General features: G+C 46.1%; 1 protein-coding gene across 1 annotated transcript; it reads right to left on the minus strand.

Moving 5' to 3' along the window:
• Positions 1–14,714: 14,714 nt before the first annotated feature.
• Positions 14,715–18,290, minus strand: ZFP36L2 (ZFP36 like 2 zinc finger CCCH-type). The gene is made up of 2 exons (XM_015857475.3): positions 18,027–18,290; positions 14,715–17,876 (listed from the first exon to the last, which is right to left on the minus strand). Exons 1-2 carry the CDS (start codon positions 18,075–18,077, stop codon positions 16,470–16,472), a joined length of 1,458 nt encoding a protein of 485 aa, XP_015712961.2. The 5' UTR covers positions 18,078–18,290; the 3' UTR covers positions 14,715–16,469.
• Between the last annotated feature and the right edge of the window lie 64 nt (positions 18,291–18,354).

Raw genomic sequence — 18,354 nt, forward strand, 5'->3', positions numbered from 1 at the left:
TTATGACCCAGAGATCATTTAGTTTGAAATCAGAAATTCAGGCAGAAACTCCACCATGAGCACAGCCCTGAGGAATGCTGAGATCAGCCATCAATAACTCTTTTCACAAGACAAGTTCCCTGAGGGCAGAAGGATAATACCAAACTGGGTGGTAGTTTTTAAGCAGCTGGACACAAATTGGGACTTGTCGGTTGTTGTTCCCAGGCACTGCATGTCAAATTGGAATAACCTGTTGTGCTTTCCCTTATTTTTTCATGACTGGCTGCAGAACCCAGAAGAGGCACCTGTTGACTCCTGGATTAGTTTCCCTGTGATGAACAGCTCTTATCAATCATCACCCAAAGAGAGATTTCAAAATAATAGTTCCCTCGCTTTCCCCACAGACACTCAGCACAACTGCAACCTGCTTTTCTGACACCCGAGCTCTGCTGAGAAAGTTGCTTTGCCAACTGGATTTGGAGGCTTGTTGCTGTTCCCAGCACACTCCACAAAAGCCCATTCCAGGAATTAAGTTCAAGAAGCAGCTCAGAATGAGCGTAGCAGTTCAGGATACACTGACAGTAGAAATGCCCATAGCAAATCTGATCTCCAACAAGCATTAGAGGCCTGATAGTGGGGGGGCGGAGAGGGGGTTCCTGCAATTCCCATCATGAAATACACACAGCTGTCACTGTTATAATCAACAAGCAAGTCAAATTTGTCTATTTACATAACCTTGAAAAATGTCCCATACAATCTGATGGTTCAGCACGGCCAGGGAGCACAGGCACTCACAGCAGCCTATAGCTTGTGGCAGAGATGGAGCTACCCTATGGTGAGGGCTGTGCTCTGTCTGGTGTGACAGGGTACAGGATGCTTTAGCCAGGAACTTGCTTCTTCATCACAACCAATTTGGTGGTGCCTTTGATTTAGGCCTTTTGGTAGCCAAAGGCTCTTTAGGAGAGAGCCTAGAAGACCATAGGACACATCAGGCTCCAATGCTTGTAGCCTGAGCTAATATCAAGCTACTTCATGCACACACACAGCAGTGGCTATCATTTTTATTTGCATATCAACAATATAACCACAAAAACAGTCACCTCTGTTGAGATCTAAGAAGCAACTTACCATAGAATCAATAAGGTTTGAAAAAACCTTTGACACCATCTAGCCCTAGAATCCACCTACCACCAATATTACCCACTAAACCATGGCCTTAAATACTACACCTACACACTCCTATTGAACACTTCCAGGAATGGTGACTCCACCACCTCCCTGGGCAGCCTTTTCCAGTTTCTGACCACTCTGAGAAGAAACTCTTCCTAATATTCAGTTTGCTGCTGTTCAGATGATGTTCTCATACTCACTTGTCAGCAGCTTCTTGCTGCTGTGTCACATGTTTGAGACAAACACATTAAGAAATCCTACCAAGCACCACAATTTTCCACAGTGATTTGCCAGGCTTCTCCTAACAACAGCCTGGCAAGCAAGGGGGCTGCTGCAGGGGACAACCATCTTCAGACCTCAAGCCCAAAGTGATGGAGGACTCTGGCAACAAGGCTTTTGTCTTTGAAAACCTCATTATTATTGCAGATCTAGTTGCTGAATGCAAGATGGTATCGACTGTAAATAGGCTCCATAGGAGGCAAGTGAAATTAGTTCTTGGTATTCCAACTTACTTCAGTAAACAACTGAACTATTGTCAAGAGAGCAAGAAATGGCTGGAAATGTGAAGTAGGCTTAGGCATTTTATCCATCTTGAAGCATAATACAAAACAGAGCTCTGAAAGGTCATAACTCTCCAGTGAGTAAAATTGCACTGAAATTAGGTACTGAAATCAGGCACAAAAGTTTTAAAAATATATCACCTGTATATTCTGACAGCAAAATAACCCCAAGAATGTGGACCACCCCCCCCACCCCCACCCCCCCCACTTATGCATGTTAGTTCCTTTAAGCTGAAAAACTCTCTAGTGACAGATTAGGAAGTTCTGCACCATTAAGCAGCTCTAGTTAAATGACAGCAAAATTGCTGTAAGTGGAGCCAACACAGAGCTCAATAGATATTTTCTTCCACTATCAGCATAAGCTGCCTTGTCTCATACATGCATGCACCACTGTCCATGCACATGTACCACTTGCACTGCCTGTAGGGCTGCGCATCAGTCACAGAGCTCCCTGCAGGCTGTCCCAGTTGCCTTGCTTTGGTTTGATGGGGGTTTTGATCTTTTCCAGAGAGTGGGGAGTGCCCTACACTGCTACATTGCACAGCTGTTGTCAAAACAGCATGGAAAATTGATATTTCTCAAGCATCTTCCCCAGCAGTTCCTGAAGTCACTGGAAGAGTTGTGCTGAAGACACATAGCTACTGAGCAGAGGTCTCCAAAATGGTGGGATCCTGCTTGGCTGACTGCTACTTCACCTCATTCCTACTCTTCCAAAATACAGCTATAGCAACTTATTCCAGTATAATATAATTTAAAAACAGATCCACATCCTTTTGGAACAGAAGCTTGTGAAACCCTTAGAGAACTAGGAAGCAAAGGCATAGTTGAGTCTTGCCATGGAACAACCCAGAGGAACAGGAACCAGTTTGCTAGGCAGGGAGCACACACTGCCTGCCACTAATCAGGAAGAAATACATCTGTTATTTCATAGATGCAACCTATACCTAACTAAGCATTAGAGCAAGATCTGCCAGACAAATGTGAGCTCAAGAGATCAGGCTAAATATTCCCTATGGGTTTAACAAAAGGAATGGCTGTTCTTCTCCTGTTTCTTAATCCCTCAAGATCTCATCTATAAAATATATGCTTTAATAAAAAATAAAAACAGTCAAGGAAAATAAAATATTTTTTGATTCTTGAAAAAAATACTCAGTCTCTAGATGTGGCCTGGAATTCGAGTACAATGGTTCTGGGTGGTCTGCAAAGCACTAAGCTTGCTGTGCAAGAGTATTTTAAGAACAAATCAGTGGGGTACTGGAGTGTTAGAAAATATGAATCCATGTTAAAAAAAAAGTCCACTTCATGAAGCTATACACAGAATGCAAATGTTGAAAAAATAAATACTAGTTTCCCCTACCTATTTATTTTAATTTGCCATGCCAAGGTCATAATTCCTCTTTATGTATTTTGAGGATAAATATTAATCTTGATAGATCGTCAACATTATGAAGGCTTAGTCTCTGGGACACAAGGTCATTGGGAAGCAAAACATCTACAGTCACTAAACACAGTGGTTAATAAAAAAAAAAATATCAAGAACTCAACAAGTCACTTTTGTTTCAGACAGACAAAATGGTTCTGCATCCCAAATGTGCAAGCCAGAGTTTCATCTCCACTATAAAGCCCGTGAAAATAAAATGATTCTTACAAAGGTTTTGGAGACATAAAATTAATAAAACCCATGTCCCAATTCTAACAATAAAACAGGATTTTTTTCTTCAGTTCACTGGAATAGACAGCATCCCACAGACCAGTGCAAATCGTGTGGACCAAGTCAATGCACTGGCATACCAGCTGCAGATGTTCACAACTCAAATGTACACCAGACATCTAAAAAGTTAGTCTGTCTCTTACAAGCAAGATCCTATGGCTTCCAGTAACTGAGAAGATGTGAGTGTGATGATATTGTCAGCTTCCAACATCTCTAAATCCTGTCAAAAAGGACAACTCTCCCAAGAGACTTACAGACTGAATAACCCCTTACTAGAGCTGGCACCAATAATAACATGCAAGATCTTAAGATAAATTGATAATTATTGCTAAACTATGCACCAAGCACAACCATAAGGTATTACATATATAAGAGACACTATCCTCATGTCCCAGGGATGTGTCATTTTGGATGGTGGGAAGGGGAAGGAAAGAAAGGAAACAACATAATCCCTTTTTAAGCTAACCTTGTTTCTAGTATAGCACTGCAGACTGACAGGGAATACCATAATCCTGCCAGCAAATGCAAAATCCATTGCATCCACCTAGGAACTGCCTTCTGTCAAGATCACCTTATCCTAATGACAATACAAGAGTGATAAAATATTAACCAAGTCAACCACCACTGCTTGCCTATATATAAGTCAACAGCCAACCTCTCTATTTCTTTATCAGACACTGGAAAACAATGAAATAACATACCCAGTGTTAAACAGAAAGAAAAAGCCTGCTCTGAAAACTGCCCCAGCAGACTGACATATGAAGCAGCACTCTTTTCAAGGAAGCCTTCACACTGGTACAGCAGTAGTTCCTAATTTTCTAGGCTGGCTGAGGAAAGGAAGTACCAATCAAACCGTCAAGTGTGCAGACATGAGTCAGAATAGCAATTCCTTGAGAGTTGGGCAATACCAAGCAAAACTTGCAACCCAGGTCAAGTATGAGGAGGCCAAAAGTTAATCACTTCAGGGCACAGCACATCTAAGTCAAACTAGCCTAGAAATAAGTTTCTTCAAGAACTCTCAGTGACACCTGGACAAACAATGGAGTGGAATCAGATGCCTGGTGCTTCCTAAATGGTAAGCATTAATGTATAGAAACCACGGGAAATACAATGCACGCACACTTTTTCAGGTGTGCAGGGCTTGCCTTGGAACTACACAGCTCCTTTCCGCCTCCTTTACATATGATACAAAAGCTCACCTTGAACAGTACATCAGCATCTGCTGGAAACTGTCAGCAGAACAGAATGCAATGGTCAAGTGCTGAACATCTCTTGCTACCTGTCAGCAATACACACTGCATGGTGAGAAACTGTTACACGGCTCCAGTTAAAAGCTCTATTTCTATGCATTTTACATAGGATTTGGCAGGAAACAGATGACAGCTGAGGTAAGGAAACAGTCTAACACAAAGCACTGTTGTACAAATAGTATGAAGAAGTATTATGAAGCTCTACCTCTGTGAATACCTTGAATGTCATGGTTTCAACCAGGGTATTTCCTCAGATTAAAGCCAAATGGACAGCAGGATTCTATTATTAAGTATATGTCTATTTATTTACTCTGTACTTATAGCACATATTCTGCATTTAAATATTTTAACTATAAATATACAAAACACATACACATGTGTGCATGTATATGGCCACACATACCACACCCCAGCCCAGCCAAAAGACTCTCATTTCTACAATCACAGGATTAATAAATGGCTTTGCACAAGTTGGAGTAGGGTACAGATCACCCAGTGCTGAAAACCAGCATTCCTGTGAATAGCACTGAGCTGCATGTTTTCCAAAAGGGAATACACAAAGACAAAATACAGGACTAATGCTAAGAATACTGCAAATACAGCAAACGGGTGTTGCTGCCGTTATGCATATCTTAGGTCAAATAAAGTGGCAGGAAAAAAACCCTATGAAACAACATACCTTCCTCACCCTTCCAGCCATCAGAAGATCATTCATAACTAACCCAGAATATGCACAGCAGAGATACAAGGCATCTACCATATGACTACACTACAGCCATTAGCCAACTTACAGTTGTCAAAGGAGTTCTCTAACACAACACATTTAATATGTACATTGAAGACTGCGTATTTGAAACATGAAGGTCACAGTCCAGCGTATCCAGTGACAGAATGGAAACAACTACTGAAGTTACTGAACATCCACTCAAAGTTACATTTAACATACTCCCTTTGGCTAACCCCATAAGCATGCCGGGATCAGAGTTGGCAAGACAACAACATGCCAAAGCCACACATACCAGCCCCACATGAACAACAAAAATCAGCCAGCATGGGGCACCCTTAGGGTGTGGGATCCAAGGACACCAGCAGGCTGTGCACTTGGTGGAAAACTACATAGCAGTAGAGGTGGTGGTGGCAGGGCATGAGAGACAACGGCTGGAGGCTGTACTACCACTGGGGGACCTACCTTTCTTCATATTATTGCCTGCTTCCCTGCCTGTCCTGCTTGGAAAAAAAGTTGGAACAACAGCACCATCCATGGCTAAATCCCTACAGCACCTGAAAGAATAGGTTATTTCTTCCTAGGCCTACCAAAAGCTACTGCAAGCACTACTGCAGATCAGGATGATCTAAAGGAACATAGAATGTTCAGTTACAAGTTTCTCCTTTTCCTCTCATTCACACTCAGTTATCCAAAAAGATCAGAAACATGAGAAAAGTATGAGCTCCAACATAGAGAAGGTTAATATTATCCTCTAACAGGGTAATATCTACTGTCATAAATACAAACAGCACCATGACAAAGCATGAACAGTACAGAAAGCATCACAGCCTTCAACAGGCAAGAGAGAAGCTGTAAGGAATCATCAGCTCACCTCTGACAAACATTCCACAGCTCACAGCCTTTACTTAGGCTTTTCCATTTTCTTCAACTCATTTAGGAAAAAAAAACCAGACAAAACTCAAAACATCAGTAAAAGAAGACAAAACAAGAAAACCCGGAAGAACACACCAATTACAATATTTCCCACTGCCTCGGATGAAGTTTCTCCAAGGCTTCCAGAATCTTCTAATTCCAGAAATAGCCATGCAGGTCCCTCCAACCCAGGCACACAAGAAACTAGACATTCATCTCATTTTAGAAAAGTTAGGCAGATTTAGACAAAGGAGAAAAGTAAATGAAGTAAGAGTGCTGAACTTCATGAAGGTCTGGAGTCAACTGTGAAGGCTGGGTCCTTCTTGTCCCCCTGGGGCCTCAGCACAGCAATGAGCTCTGACTTTAAGAACTCCATGCAGTTGTGTTTATCAGTTGCCACAATATTTACCAAACAAACTTGGTCTTCTTTCACACTTTCCCAAGCCCTTCCCAGACACCAGCTGCATAGCTGTCCTATTGAGCACAGCACCATTGGAAGAAAGACTTAATCTTAGGGCCAAGGAACAGACCTTGTCAACCAAAGCCTGCTGTCACACACAGCTTCAATCCCTCACTTTCCTTCACACCAGAAGAACTCAGGCAACCATCCAAAAACAGATGAAGTGTTAATGTTATGGAATACTGACAATTGGACAAGAACATTCCATCATCACAAGCATCAGTGTTCCCCCCAGCCCCTCCATCCATCCTAATTACCATCAAGCATTGTTCAAAAGTCATAATTTCCATTCTCCAGAAAGCATGAAATGCCTTGGATGTACTTGGGTATTTTTAGGAGAAACCATTTGAGGGAGTAAATCTGATATTCCCAGCTCAGCACCTCCAAAAGCAATCCCCCAGGGATGGTGGGCACCCACTCTTTGTATCTGAAGCCAAAGACAAGACTCAAAGACTTCCCAGCCCCATTGGCACAAAGCTGAAAGCTTGGAGCTTCCAAGATTGAGAAGCATTTTACCTTCACTTTACCTACAGCTCACCTACGCTATTCTCTCTCTACAAACCCTTCTGAAGAACAAATGCTTACACCTGGGCTTGATCAGGCTCCGTTAAGCAAGATGGGGATCAGCTGGAACACTCTAGCACCTGGGCATTGTTCAGTTGGTAGAGTCATCAGCCACTTACCTAAGAAGCTAACTACATTAAGGGGCTTTGGGATATCATACGCTGCTGTGAATTATTTTATGTTGGATAGTGCACAAGGGGAAAGGGAATTAGCAAACAATCATATTTATGGTTTCCTTCATTTCTTTCCACACAGCCAAGTCAACAAGCCTACTTATGTGCTGTGGTCTGTACTAGCAGAGCACAAAAATATATATATCTCATTCTGTCAATATTTTTGCTTGTTTTCTCGATATACCCTGCCCTGTTTTCATACCAAATTCTAGCCTCTGTGTCAGTGACTTGAGGGAGCACCTCACCTGAAACAAACATTCCCTTATTTTAGGGAAACTGGGTAAGTACAATAACCTGCACCTGGTTCCGAACCTTTAACAAAACCTCTTCCAAATCCAGGTGAAATAAATGAGGAGCACAAACCCATCTTGCTGCCTACAGTGCCCCTTTTGCAAGGGCTGTAGTCTCTCTGCTAACAGCACACCCCCCAATGCTGTTATTCAAGATACACGAACAGAATTCTGTGTTCTGAACCAGTTCAATAGCATACATTTAAAGAAGTAAACCTACAAATCTCATTTAAACTGACCATATTTATAGTTTATTAGCAGTGAATCTTTCAAAGAAAAAAAAAACACCAACATTTTATTCACTCACACCAATGAAGCAGCACCTGTTCTATATTAAACCATAAGTGACTGCTCCCTGAAGCAGTAGCTTAGTATTACTTGGTTGTATTCTGGTGTTCCTGTTACCTCTTGGAAAACAGGTAGTTATGAGTGCTCTGAAGTAATCCTTTTTTAAGTACTTCATCACAGGTCTTGCAACAGTAGCTTGAACACAATTAGCCAGATTGCATTTCTATAATTATTTTAAGAATAAAGGTTGATTCCCAGCAAGTCTTACCATAGCCCCAGGTACTGATCTTCTGGGACCTATTTCATTCAGTCATACCGCTCCCAATCCACGGGTATCCCTCACTGTGTAAGCAACATCCACTACTAGATAGGAAAACTAAAAGAAATCTTCTAATGAACTGCTGCCATCTTCCTCAGTAGAGCTGGTGATTTCAGGTATGTCATCCCTTCAATTTTTTTAGATTGCTCATTTGCAAAAATGAAAGAGTAGAACTTCTAGGATTGTTCAGTGGCCCCACACTTTGTTCATGAGAACACAATATTTTAACAGTCAGAAAGATTAACACAGTGGAATGGAGATACAGAAAATGCAAGAACAAAGACACAAGCTCAAATAGAATAGTGTTACAACAACAGAAAAAGTACTCACCTGTCTAGGAAGACCTGGACTCACAAGGAGAAACTCCTCAAGGAAAGGATCTCCAGAAAAAAAAACCTTTCTTGGTGGCAGTCAGCCCTTAAATGGGGTCTAGGAGAGGTGCAGCCAGGACCCACCCCCTTCTAGTCACACAACTGAATTGCCTTCACCTGTGCTCCCAGGGCTGACTGGCTCTTTTCCCCAGGTGCTCAATCAGTGGTTCTAGGACATGTCTCCACAATTACCATACAAGTAGCCGGCAAGGGCCATAACTTGGTGCATATGTTGATATTAGCCACAACTGCAGACCACTCCTAGGGGAGATGGCTTTTCTATGCTTCCAGGGTGACCCTTCCACAGCACCATTTCCATAGTCTTCCAGTCTACACCTGTCCAACCACAGAATAGCCAGACTGAAGCAAATGCTGCAGCTTTAACTCTAGAAAGCTCAATACAGTTTGCAGAGCCATTTTTTGGCACTGTTTTTTGCCACTGCCCATCTGTTGGATGTTACATACATCCTAGAATTTCAACTGTGTATGCAGAAAAACCCAAACCCAAACAAAAAACCCAGCAGAGAATATAACTTAGGATGCAGTTTCACAGGCAGTTCAACTCACTATAAAATTGCTTGATGCTGAGAGTAAAGGTCATAGCTTCACATTGCTCACATACTCCTTCCCTTTCTCACGCTTTTCTTCTGAAATCACAAGGCTAAGGGATGAGTCCAGATCAGAGCACTAATCTAGCAGTCTTTTTAGAGTTATCTTTCAGAGCTGGCGTTCATTTGGATTGGCAAATGGCTGCATTCCTCTTCTAATCTGACCTTTTAAAAAAGCATTTGCTAACACTGAATTCATCTTCTAAGATTTACAGCATACTATCCATCCCTATTGCCACAACAGCAAACACTCTGAAAGATTCTCTCTGTTTATGATGTTGTGTCACATCTCCAAGTTGCATCCAACATGAAGAAACAATTTACCTCCACGCAGGTATAGGAGCCTGATAGGAACACACTGACCTAAGACTCTGCTGCCCCGGAAAGAATGCTGTGGCCTTTCCTTTGACATGCCTTGAGATTGTGCCTTGGGTGTATCTAAAAGGACAGAGAAGCTGATCATTCGTAAGGTTTTATATGTGAAAGTTGAAGTCAGAATAAAGGTTTCCTTCCTGCCATGAGCAAGGGTGGACTGTCAGCCACATAGAAATGAATTGCATTACCCATATTCAGAGGAAACAGCATAGCACCAGACTGGGACAGCAGAAACCAGCATAGGGGGCATGCTCACTTAACTACAAAATCTGCTTTCAGATTCTGCTGATGAAATAGAGTCCCCCCAAGCCTGCTGAGGCCGTCATTTCCCTTTTCTGGTGGCTGAGATGGGACAGGCAGTGCCCTACAGACACATCCTAAGGGTCTGGCATACTCACATTTCCTTTTGAAGGCTTTCACATACAGCAAAATCTGTTGTTCTGTTGGAAGAAAAACCTGATAGTAAACGTAGAGAGAAATAGCCTGTTGAATCCTTTCAGAGCCAAAATAATGCATGACTTCACACAGGCACCTTTTCTTATTCCTTCTTTGTGCTCATTTACCCACCCGAAGAGCAAACTACCCCCCACTGTCATCAAGTGGATTACAGATTTTACTAAACATGGACATCCATTTCCAGGTTTGATGGTATTTAGGACTAAATTCAGAGCTCCATATGCATCAGCCCAGCTCTGAGACTACTGCAGGAGCCAGAGATACTTGCCATCCACAGGCCATCAAGGTTGAAAGAAGTCATTCATGGAAGAGTCAGAAGCTTCACGTATATATATGGATATAAGGAAGTCTCAGTAACCACAAAAGCCAGTTGTTAGTGCTTCTCTGCAATAAGAGAATGGTTTCCATACTGCTATTCAGTTCCTTCTGCATACAGTATAGTGAATCTTATCCTTGCATTTATGCACAGTTGAAGACTAATCAAGATCTCATAAGTTACCAGGTCTCTTACTGTTATTGAATTTCCCTCCATTTCTTATCTTGAGTAGCTATTATGATTCCAGGTATTCAAGGGAATGTCACTCAGAAAAGATAAGGTAATAAGCCATTGATATAGGACCCTTGTACTTAGATTTCGGCATACCTAGCTCCCTGTTTATATTATTAACCATGGCAGAAAAAAAAAGGAGGGGGGAGGAGGGTTAAATTACCCAACATTTCCTTCTCAAACAGCGTATGGAGTAGAAATTGCTCAGCAGATGTCATCTCTCCTTCTTCATCAACAGAAAGGAGATTTTAGGGGGTGAAGGGTTTGCCTGTTTTCCTTAGGGATGGCTATTCAGAGGGGAGGGGATCACCCCCAAATGCATCCATTAACATATACCCATCTCACCTCTTTGAAAGGAGAAGTTAATTGCTTAAGTTGGTTTGACTAAGCTTAGGGAAAACAAACAAACTCTTTTTAGGCAGTAGATCCTCTAGACTTCGAGGGAAGAATCTCATCTCTCCATTCTCTTCTTCCCAAATTATTTTCTTAATAAACGAGTTAGACAAGTCAATGCTCTTCAGTACATTCAGTAAAAAATACAAAACCCTCTGATAGCAAGTTGATTACAAGCACTTCCTTTCACATTCAGAACTTCCCTGAAGATGAACTTTGCGTCACAGCTATTATTTAGTTTCCCATAAACAAGACCGAATACCTGCTACGGGATACATTCCTGTTAATAAAGTCCCCTTTTGATCCCAGCCTTCTTTTAAATCTTGATACCTTTCCAAATGCAACAAGAAATACTCAGTGTCCACGAGAATCATTTACATATATGTGCATAAAAGAAGTCCTAAAATGGGCGTACCAAGAATTCCCCAAAGAGGTTCAGGAGAAACAGTGTTTCTCCAAACTTGGCAAAACCCAGGTAGGACGGATAGGCCAATCCTGAAGCTTGCTATGGAGGCCCTGTGCTCTCCAACCCAACACTCTTGCCTCCTCTCCTGGATGCCAGGCTCTACCTCCTCCTCTGCACCAGCTCTGAAACTCATCACATTCACCATGCAAGCAGGGTGCCGGAATCTGGCTGAATCAGCAGTTTGAACCAGGTAGGTAAAAACATGTCAGTAGAGGGCAGGCAGGAAGAGAAACTGCTCTATTTTGGTGGAGGCAGCCTGCTACATCACCTTGAGTCTATCATTTTCATTCCAACCTCTCACTACCTTCTTCAGCAGATGAGCACTTACAGAGCTGGCTGTGGCCACCCTGTGGGGATGGCTCTGCCTCCAGCTGCCATGTCTGCCCCTTGCTGGGCAGCCACCAAACAGCCTCATTGTCAGCCAAAGGCGATATGTAACTTCACCACAGATGCAACAAGGTGGAAAGCCCAGTATTTTTTCCTTAAAGCGCTGAGGAATGTGAGCCTAATCTGAAGCGTCACTAAGGGAGGTTTCAGTTTCCAGAGCTAATGTGATGCCATGCTCTGTGAGCTCAGCCGGCAAAACCTGCAGTGTCCCACCTGACCCATGACAGCACAGCCACTCTGTCAAGCCAGGTTTACTCACAAGACCAGCAAGAACAGACAGGACAGATGATTAAAAACATATAGTATGAGTCACAGAATCAGATTCACAGAATGACCTGGGTTGGAAGGGACCTCAAGGATCATGAAGTTCCGGCCCCCCTGCCTGGCAGGGCCACCAAACTTCCACAGTCCTTCAGTCTTTAATACTATTCCAGCAAAATGACATAAGAAAACCAAACAAACCTTGATTATAACAACGAAATCTTGGGCCTTCTTTGAAAATGTGACTGTCAGATGCACACAGTTTCTTCTGTTCTATCAGGCAGCAAGATTGAACTCCTGGAGTAAGTAAGGGCACTGGAGCTACACCACTCACACTCTACCTGAGAAACCAACCAATACAGCCAACAGCAAACAGATAAATAGAGAAGACTGGGAATAAAAAAACCAGAACTGATGACTCAGCACATTGAAAAAAAACCTCACAGTGATCATGCCATCTTGAACTAATTCCCTTTCCAAGATCTATATCATTACCTGCATCTTTGTGAATGTGCCTTTGCTGCAATTTCTTTCAGATTAAAACTGAAGCAAGCAGAAAAGACAGAGCCCAGCCAACAGGCCTGTAAGTGCCCCAGCTACCAACGTGAGATAGCAGAGACCTCAAAGCTCCTCAGCCCACAGCTCTTATTTTTATGTAGGCTGTATTGATTTATTGCGAGGTATCAGGAAATTTCTGAATGGTCTGGCCAGCTTCACATGCCTCGCTGACTTTTGAAATGAAAGCAACAGAGCTTTTGCTTAAGTCAACAGTGTAAGTCACCGGTTTAAAGGTTACCACTTGATTGCGCAGCACAAGAAGCAGACACTTATCTTCCCAGTCCAAGGACTTCTGGCTTTCTGGGCAGCAGCACACAGCGCTGGATCGTTTGGAAATACACTTTTGCAGAGTTATAAACAAAACAGGGTGCAAGAAGATGGGCCTGTGAGTGTGGGGCAGCTGGGCCTGCTGTCCCACATGCAGCCCTGGCTTTAGGGGAGCGGTCACCAGACCATCCCGGCAGCTTCCCCTACACAGCAGGTGGAATGTAGGGCAGCAGTTCGGGGCACAGTCTGCACCAGGCCCCACGCCATCACCCTTAGCCAGGGCTGCCAAGAAGCCACAGGGAGGTGAGGACATGGGGTTGGTGGATGCCACTGTCCCACATACACCATGTGCAGCAGGGCAGGAGGTCTTGACCTGCTTTGGAGAGAATAGGGCAGTGTCAGGGAAGAGGTGGGCTAAAGCAAGAAGTGGACCTTAGGAAAGAAAAAAACCTGACAACTCAATGAGGTGTGCGCTCCCAGCTAATGCAGTTAGAGCTCAACAAGTTGTTTCCAAATCCCAAAAGCGAGTCAGGACATCGGCCCGGGCAAGCTGCAACTGCAGCAGGGCCCCTCCTGCGGGCACCGGGGGGGCCCTGAGAGCAGCTCCTCCAGGACCGCCAAGGAAGCAATCCCCAGCAAACCCCATAGGACTAACTTGTAAAAGGACCAATCCCAAGCAAAACCTATGGGGCCGACCCAATGAAAAAGGCTGGCTGCTGTGGCAGGGCTGTGTTGTCATACATTGCTTACGTTTGTTTTAATTTTAAACCCGGAGTCAGCCCAAGGTTTGTTACACAAACACATGGCACCCGTATTACATTCTGCCTCGTATTTATAGAAAGTACCGCGGCAGTCCAGACAGCGCAGAGATGCCATAACGTTAACAACATTTATTATTAGTATGACAAAAGAACAAAAATAAGCCTGTAGAAACCATGACTTAAAGTTTAAGGGATTGATCGGAATAAGGAACCGAACTGCAGAGCTATTAGTGAAGAAAATCTCTCCAGCATTAACACACGCAATCCTCAGGCCACCAAGTGCTTTGTTATATAAACACACCCCCAGAAAGGCAATTTCTTTAAAAACTTGAGCCCTGAACACGTTTAATGCCAGCCCAATTAACACTGCTGAGCCCCAACCTGGGGAGTGCTGAGGCAGAAGCCCTGATCCCTCTCTCGATCCTGCTGCTGAGGAGAGTGGATTTGGGACAAAGGGTGAATCTTAACGATGCCTTTTTGCTGCCCAAACTGCCACTTCCTCCTCAGCCCAAACAAGCGGGGAAGGGTACCAGCACATCCCCACCAGCCATAAGCACCATTACTAGACTTTCCCATTCCAGCTGCAAAGGTAGACACAGCAGTGGCCTGAACCCCTGCCCTTCACCTAAAGAGAAAGCAGGAAAAGAAAGAGAAAAATAATAAGGGAAGCAGGACAGAGCACCCCAGCAGCACTTGCAGAGCCGAACCTTCTGGAAGAGCGTATTAGCTTTGGCTGCTGCCCAGCATCAGCTGCAGGAGCGCCCTGGTTAATCTGTAGCCAGGCTGAGGGAGAGGGACAGGGCCGCCCCACAGGCGGGGAAGGGTGAGAGGCTGCGGTGGGACAGGAGCGTTGCTTTTGGCTTTTTTTTTTTCCAAAAAATTTTTATTGGGAGAACTACAAAACATTTACAGTACAAAGTTTACAGTCTCACACAATTTGTAGTGAACTGACTCCCGAAAAATATATTACAACTCAAGTTGACTTATCCTTTAGTTACATTCAAAACATACTTCTGTTAAAGTAGTCCAAAAGAGTACATAGTGCTCAATCTGTACCTATGTACAAACAAAACTAAGCTACCGCTCATTCATCCACCGTCCAGGGAAGTTTTGGAAAACTCCCGACTTTCTACATAAGAAAAAATAATAATAATAATAATAATATTACAAGTTTTGGAATTCAATTAAACAAGATATGCTCGTGTATAAAGTTTCAGATCCAAAGATGGCCGCCATTCTTACAAAATAAAGAGTGGTGAAATTTTGCTGTAGTCAAAAAAACCCATCCCTACATTCAAATTATCACCTCAAGCATTAAGAGAAATACTCATTTGGTTGAGAAGTATTTAAGGCAAGCGTGGACCCTCCAGAAGGCACTGTGAGGCATAATACTGGGCACCCCAATTATTGCTACATCCGTTGAGACTACATCACAGTGTGAGTGGTGGAGTTAGGCAACGAGGAACACTTTTTGGTTACACTTGGAAACGAGGCTGCGTCAGGTTCGCCACTTTGAAGTCTGATTGCCAAAAGTCAAAGTCTCTTGTTGTTGGTTTTGCTTCTAACTCGGACGGGCTACAACCATTTACATTCTAAAAACAACAAAAAAAAACCCCATAGAAATTCCTCAAACTACTTCCACAGCATCGAGACCGATTTCTATACAGAAACCATGCAATCTTTCAGATTTACGTAAACAAGGAAAGAAATTAATGAAATAAATATTACATACAATCTCTTAAATTAAGAATTTTACTCATTTACAATAAAATAACCAAGTGAAGTTACAAAAAAAAGGCATATATTACTGTGAAAAGAACACACTCCACATTTCGCCGATTAATAATGGCAATCATAATTTAAACATAATAAAAGAATATATATCTATTGCTTTTCATCATACCCGATAAATACAGTATGAACAAATTACCAATGCATACTTTTCACAAGATAATAAATAAGTTAAATAGTTTCATATTGAGTTGTGTGCAGTGACTCATTCATGCAATCAACTCAAAACAGCTAAAAAAAATTAAAAAACAAAAAAAATCAGCAGTTATTCTCCAACAATTACAAACTAAACTCGATCGAGTGCTTCCAAATAAAGCAACAACGAGAAAGAAAAAGTTGTTCTAAGCCAAACATCCACTAAGTGGTGGCAATGGAACCAATATTAAACTTTGGAATGAAGGTTTTAGCATTTGTTATAATAATAATATATAGATATATAAAAAAAATAGAAGGTTGTTATCAAGGCATATTCTTGGCAGGATGTTGGATTTCGCGCTGGAGAAGCTCGCGGTGGGTCCGGCCGCGTTCCCGGATGGAATGGTGCTGCTGGTGCGGATCAGAACTCGTCTCCGGAGAACGAGAAGGAACAACCCCGACACACAAATCCCCCTTCTTCCAAGGTCTCTCTAGAAAAATAGGTTTGTTCAGTTCACGTCAGTCGCCCTTTCGCAAGACGCTTTTCGCTTTGTTCAGCTCTCGTGTGTACATAGATAGGTTACGTGTATAAAAAACAAACAAACACGACAACAAACATTCAGGGGGGGCCGGCTCGCTCCCCGCGCCCCACCGCCCGCGGCCCCTTCTTTCCTTCCTTCCTTCCTTCCTTCAGTCGTCGGAGATGGACAGGCGGCTGAAGATGGGCAGGCGGCGGCCCGAGTCCAGGCCGGGCGACTCGGAGCCGCTGAGCGAGCCGGAGCTGAGCGAGCCGCTCAGGTAACTCTCGCGGTCCGAGAGCGAGTCCGGCGGGCTGGGCGGCGCGTCGAACACGGGCGACTCGGAGAGACGGCGCAGGGGCTGGAAGCTGAAGGGCGGCGAGGCGGGGGGCGGCGGGCAGCCCCCGGGCGGCGGCGGCGGCTGCTGCTGCTGGCAACGGTAGTAGGCGGCGGCGGCCACGGCGGCAGCGGCGGCGAAGCCCGGCGTGTGCAGGGCGAGCGGAGCGATGAGGCTGCCCAGCTCCTGGCCCGAGAAGGCGAAGGCGTTGTTGGCGCAGGGCGGAGAGAGCAGCTCCTCGCAGTACGAGGCCGAGGCGGGCGGCGGCGGCGTGCGGGAGCCGCCGGGGCTCTCCAGCAGCGCGGCCTCCAAGCGGCCGCCGGGCGGGGGCGGCGGGGCGGCGCCGTGCGGGTGCGGGGGGTGGTGGTGGTGGTGATGGTGGGCGGAGAAGCCGGAGAAGCTGAGGCTGTGGTGCAGCTTGGGCCGCTCCCCGCCGCCGCCGCCGCCGCGCGGGTGCCCGAAGCCGCCGCCCAGCGGGTGTTCGCGGGGAGCGAAGGCGCGGAGGTCGCCGGTGCTGCCGGCGGGGTGCGGGGCCGCGTGGTGCTGGTGGTGCTGGTGCGGAGCGGCGGCCGAGGGCGGGGGGGCGGCGGCCGTGCCCCCTCCGGGCGCCGGGCGGCGCTCGTCGGCGTTGTGGATGAAGTGGCAGCGCGGGCCGTAGGGGCAGAAGCCGATGGTGTGGAAGGTGCGGCACAGCTCCGTCTTGTACTTGGGGTGGCGGGTGAGGCTGCGCAGCTCGTGGAAGCCGTGCGCGAACTGGCACTTCTCGCCGTACTTGCAGGCGCCGCTCTCCTCGAAGGGGCGGCACAGCTCCGTCTTGTAGCGCGTGGAGTTGATGGGCGCCCCGCCGCCCCCCGAGCCGCCCCCCTTGCCGGCCGCCGCCTGCTGCTGCTGCTGGAGCTGCTGCATCAGGTGCTGGCTGCGCTCGCCGTTCTCGCTGAAGGAGCGGTCCCGGAACTTGTTCTCCTTGTTCAGCAGGGCCGTGGGGCTGCCGCCGCCGCCGCCGCCGGAGCCCGGCTCCTTCAAGCCGCCGAACGAGGACGAGGAGGACGAGGACGAAGAGGAGGAGGACGAGCTGGAGCCGGTGGGGCTGGGGAACTTGGCGCCGGCGGCCAGGGCCGGCAGGTTGCTGGTCGAGTGCCGCCGCAGGAAGCCCGGAGCGAAGCCGGAGCCGGAGGAGGCGACCGGGGTGCCCACGGCCTTCTTGTCCAGCATGCTGCTCAGGTTGGTCAGCGACTTCTCCGTCTGCGGGGCGCCGGGGCGGGAGAAAGAGAGCGGGGGTTGCAGCGGGACCGCGCCGAGCCCGCCCCGCCGAAGTCGGGCGGAGGAGCCCCGGCCCCGAACGCGGCGACCCCCCAAACCCCCCCACCCCGCGCCGCCGCAGCCCACTCTTACCTTGCACAAGAAGTCGATGTCGTAGAAGGCAGATAACAGCGTCGTAGACATCTCTAGATCCTGTAATGGTCGGAAATACAGGAAGGACCGAACGATCCCGCTCTCCTCGGAGGGTTTGGAAAAGCCACGACGAGACGGGAGGGGGCCGCGTGCTTCGGAGCCGAAACGGTCCCGGCTCCTTCCCGGCGGGGCGGGCGGGACGGCGGGTGCCGGGCCGAGGCGGCGACGGCGGCTGCACAGCAGCGAGCGACCTGCGGGAACTCCGCGGCGCCCCGCGCCGCCTCCATATAAACGCCGCCGCCTCGGCCCGCAGGGGCGGGCCCCGCTC

The sequence above is a fragment of the Coturnix japonica genome, chromosome 3, assembly GCF_054131305.1.
Source record: "Coturnix japonica strain WE chromosome 3, WE-NBRP24, whole genome shotgun sequence".
Lineage (NCBI taxonomy): Eukaryota > Metazoa > Chordata > Aves > Galliformes > Phasianidae > Coturnix > Coturnix japonica.

Excerpts from the sequence above, each read along its gene's own strand:
- ZFP36L2 (XM_015857475.3), bottom strand. The coding sequence starts at position 18,077 with ATGTCTACGACGCTGTTATCTGCCTTCTACGACATCGACTTCTTGTGC. Across the intron at positions 17,877-18,026 it reads ACATCGACTTCTTGTGCAAG|ACGGAGAAGTCGCTGACCAA; the intron begins GTAAGAGTGGGC and ends GGCGCCCCGCAG.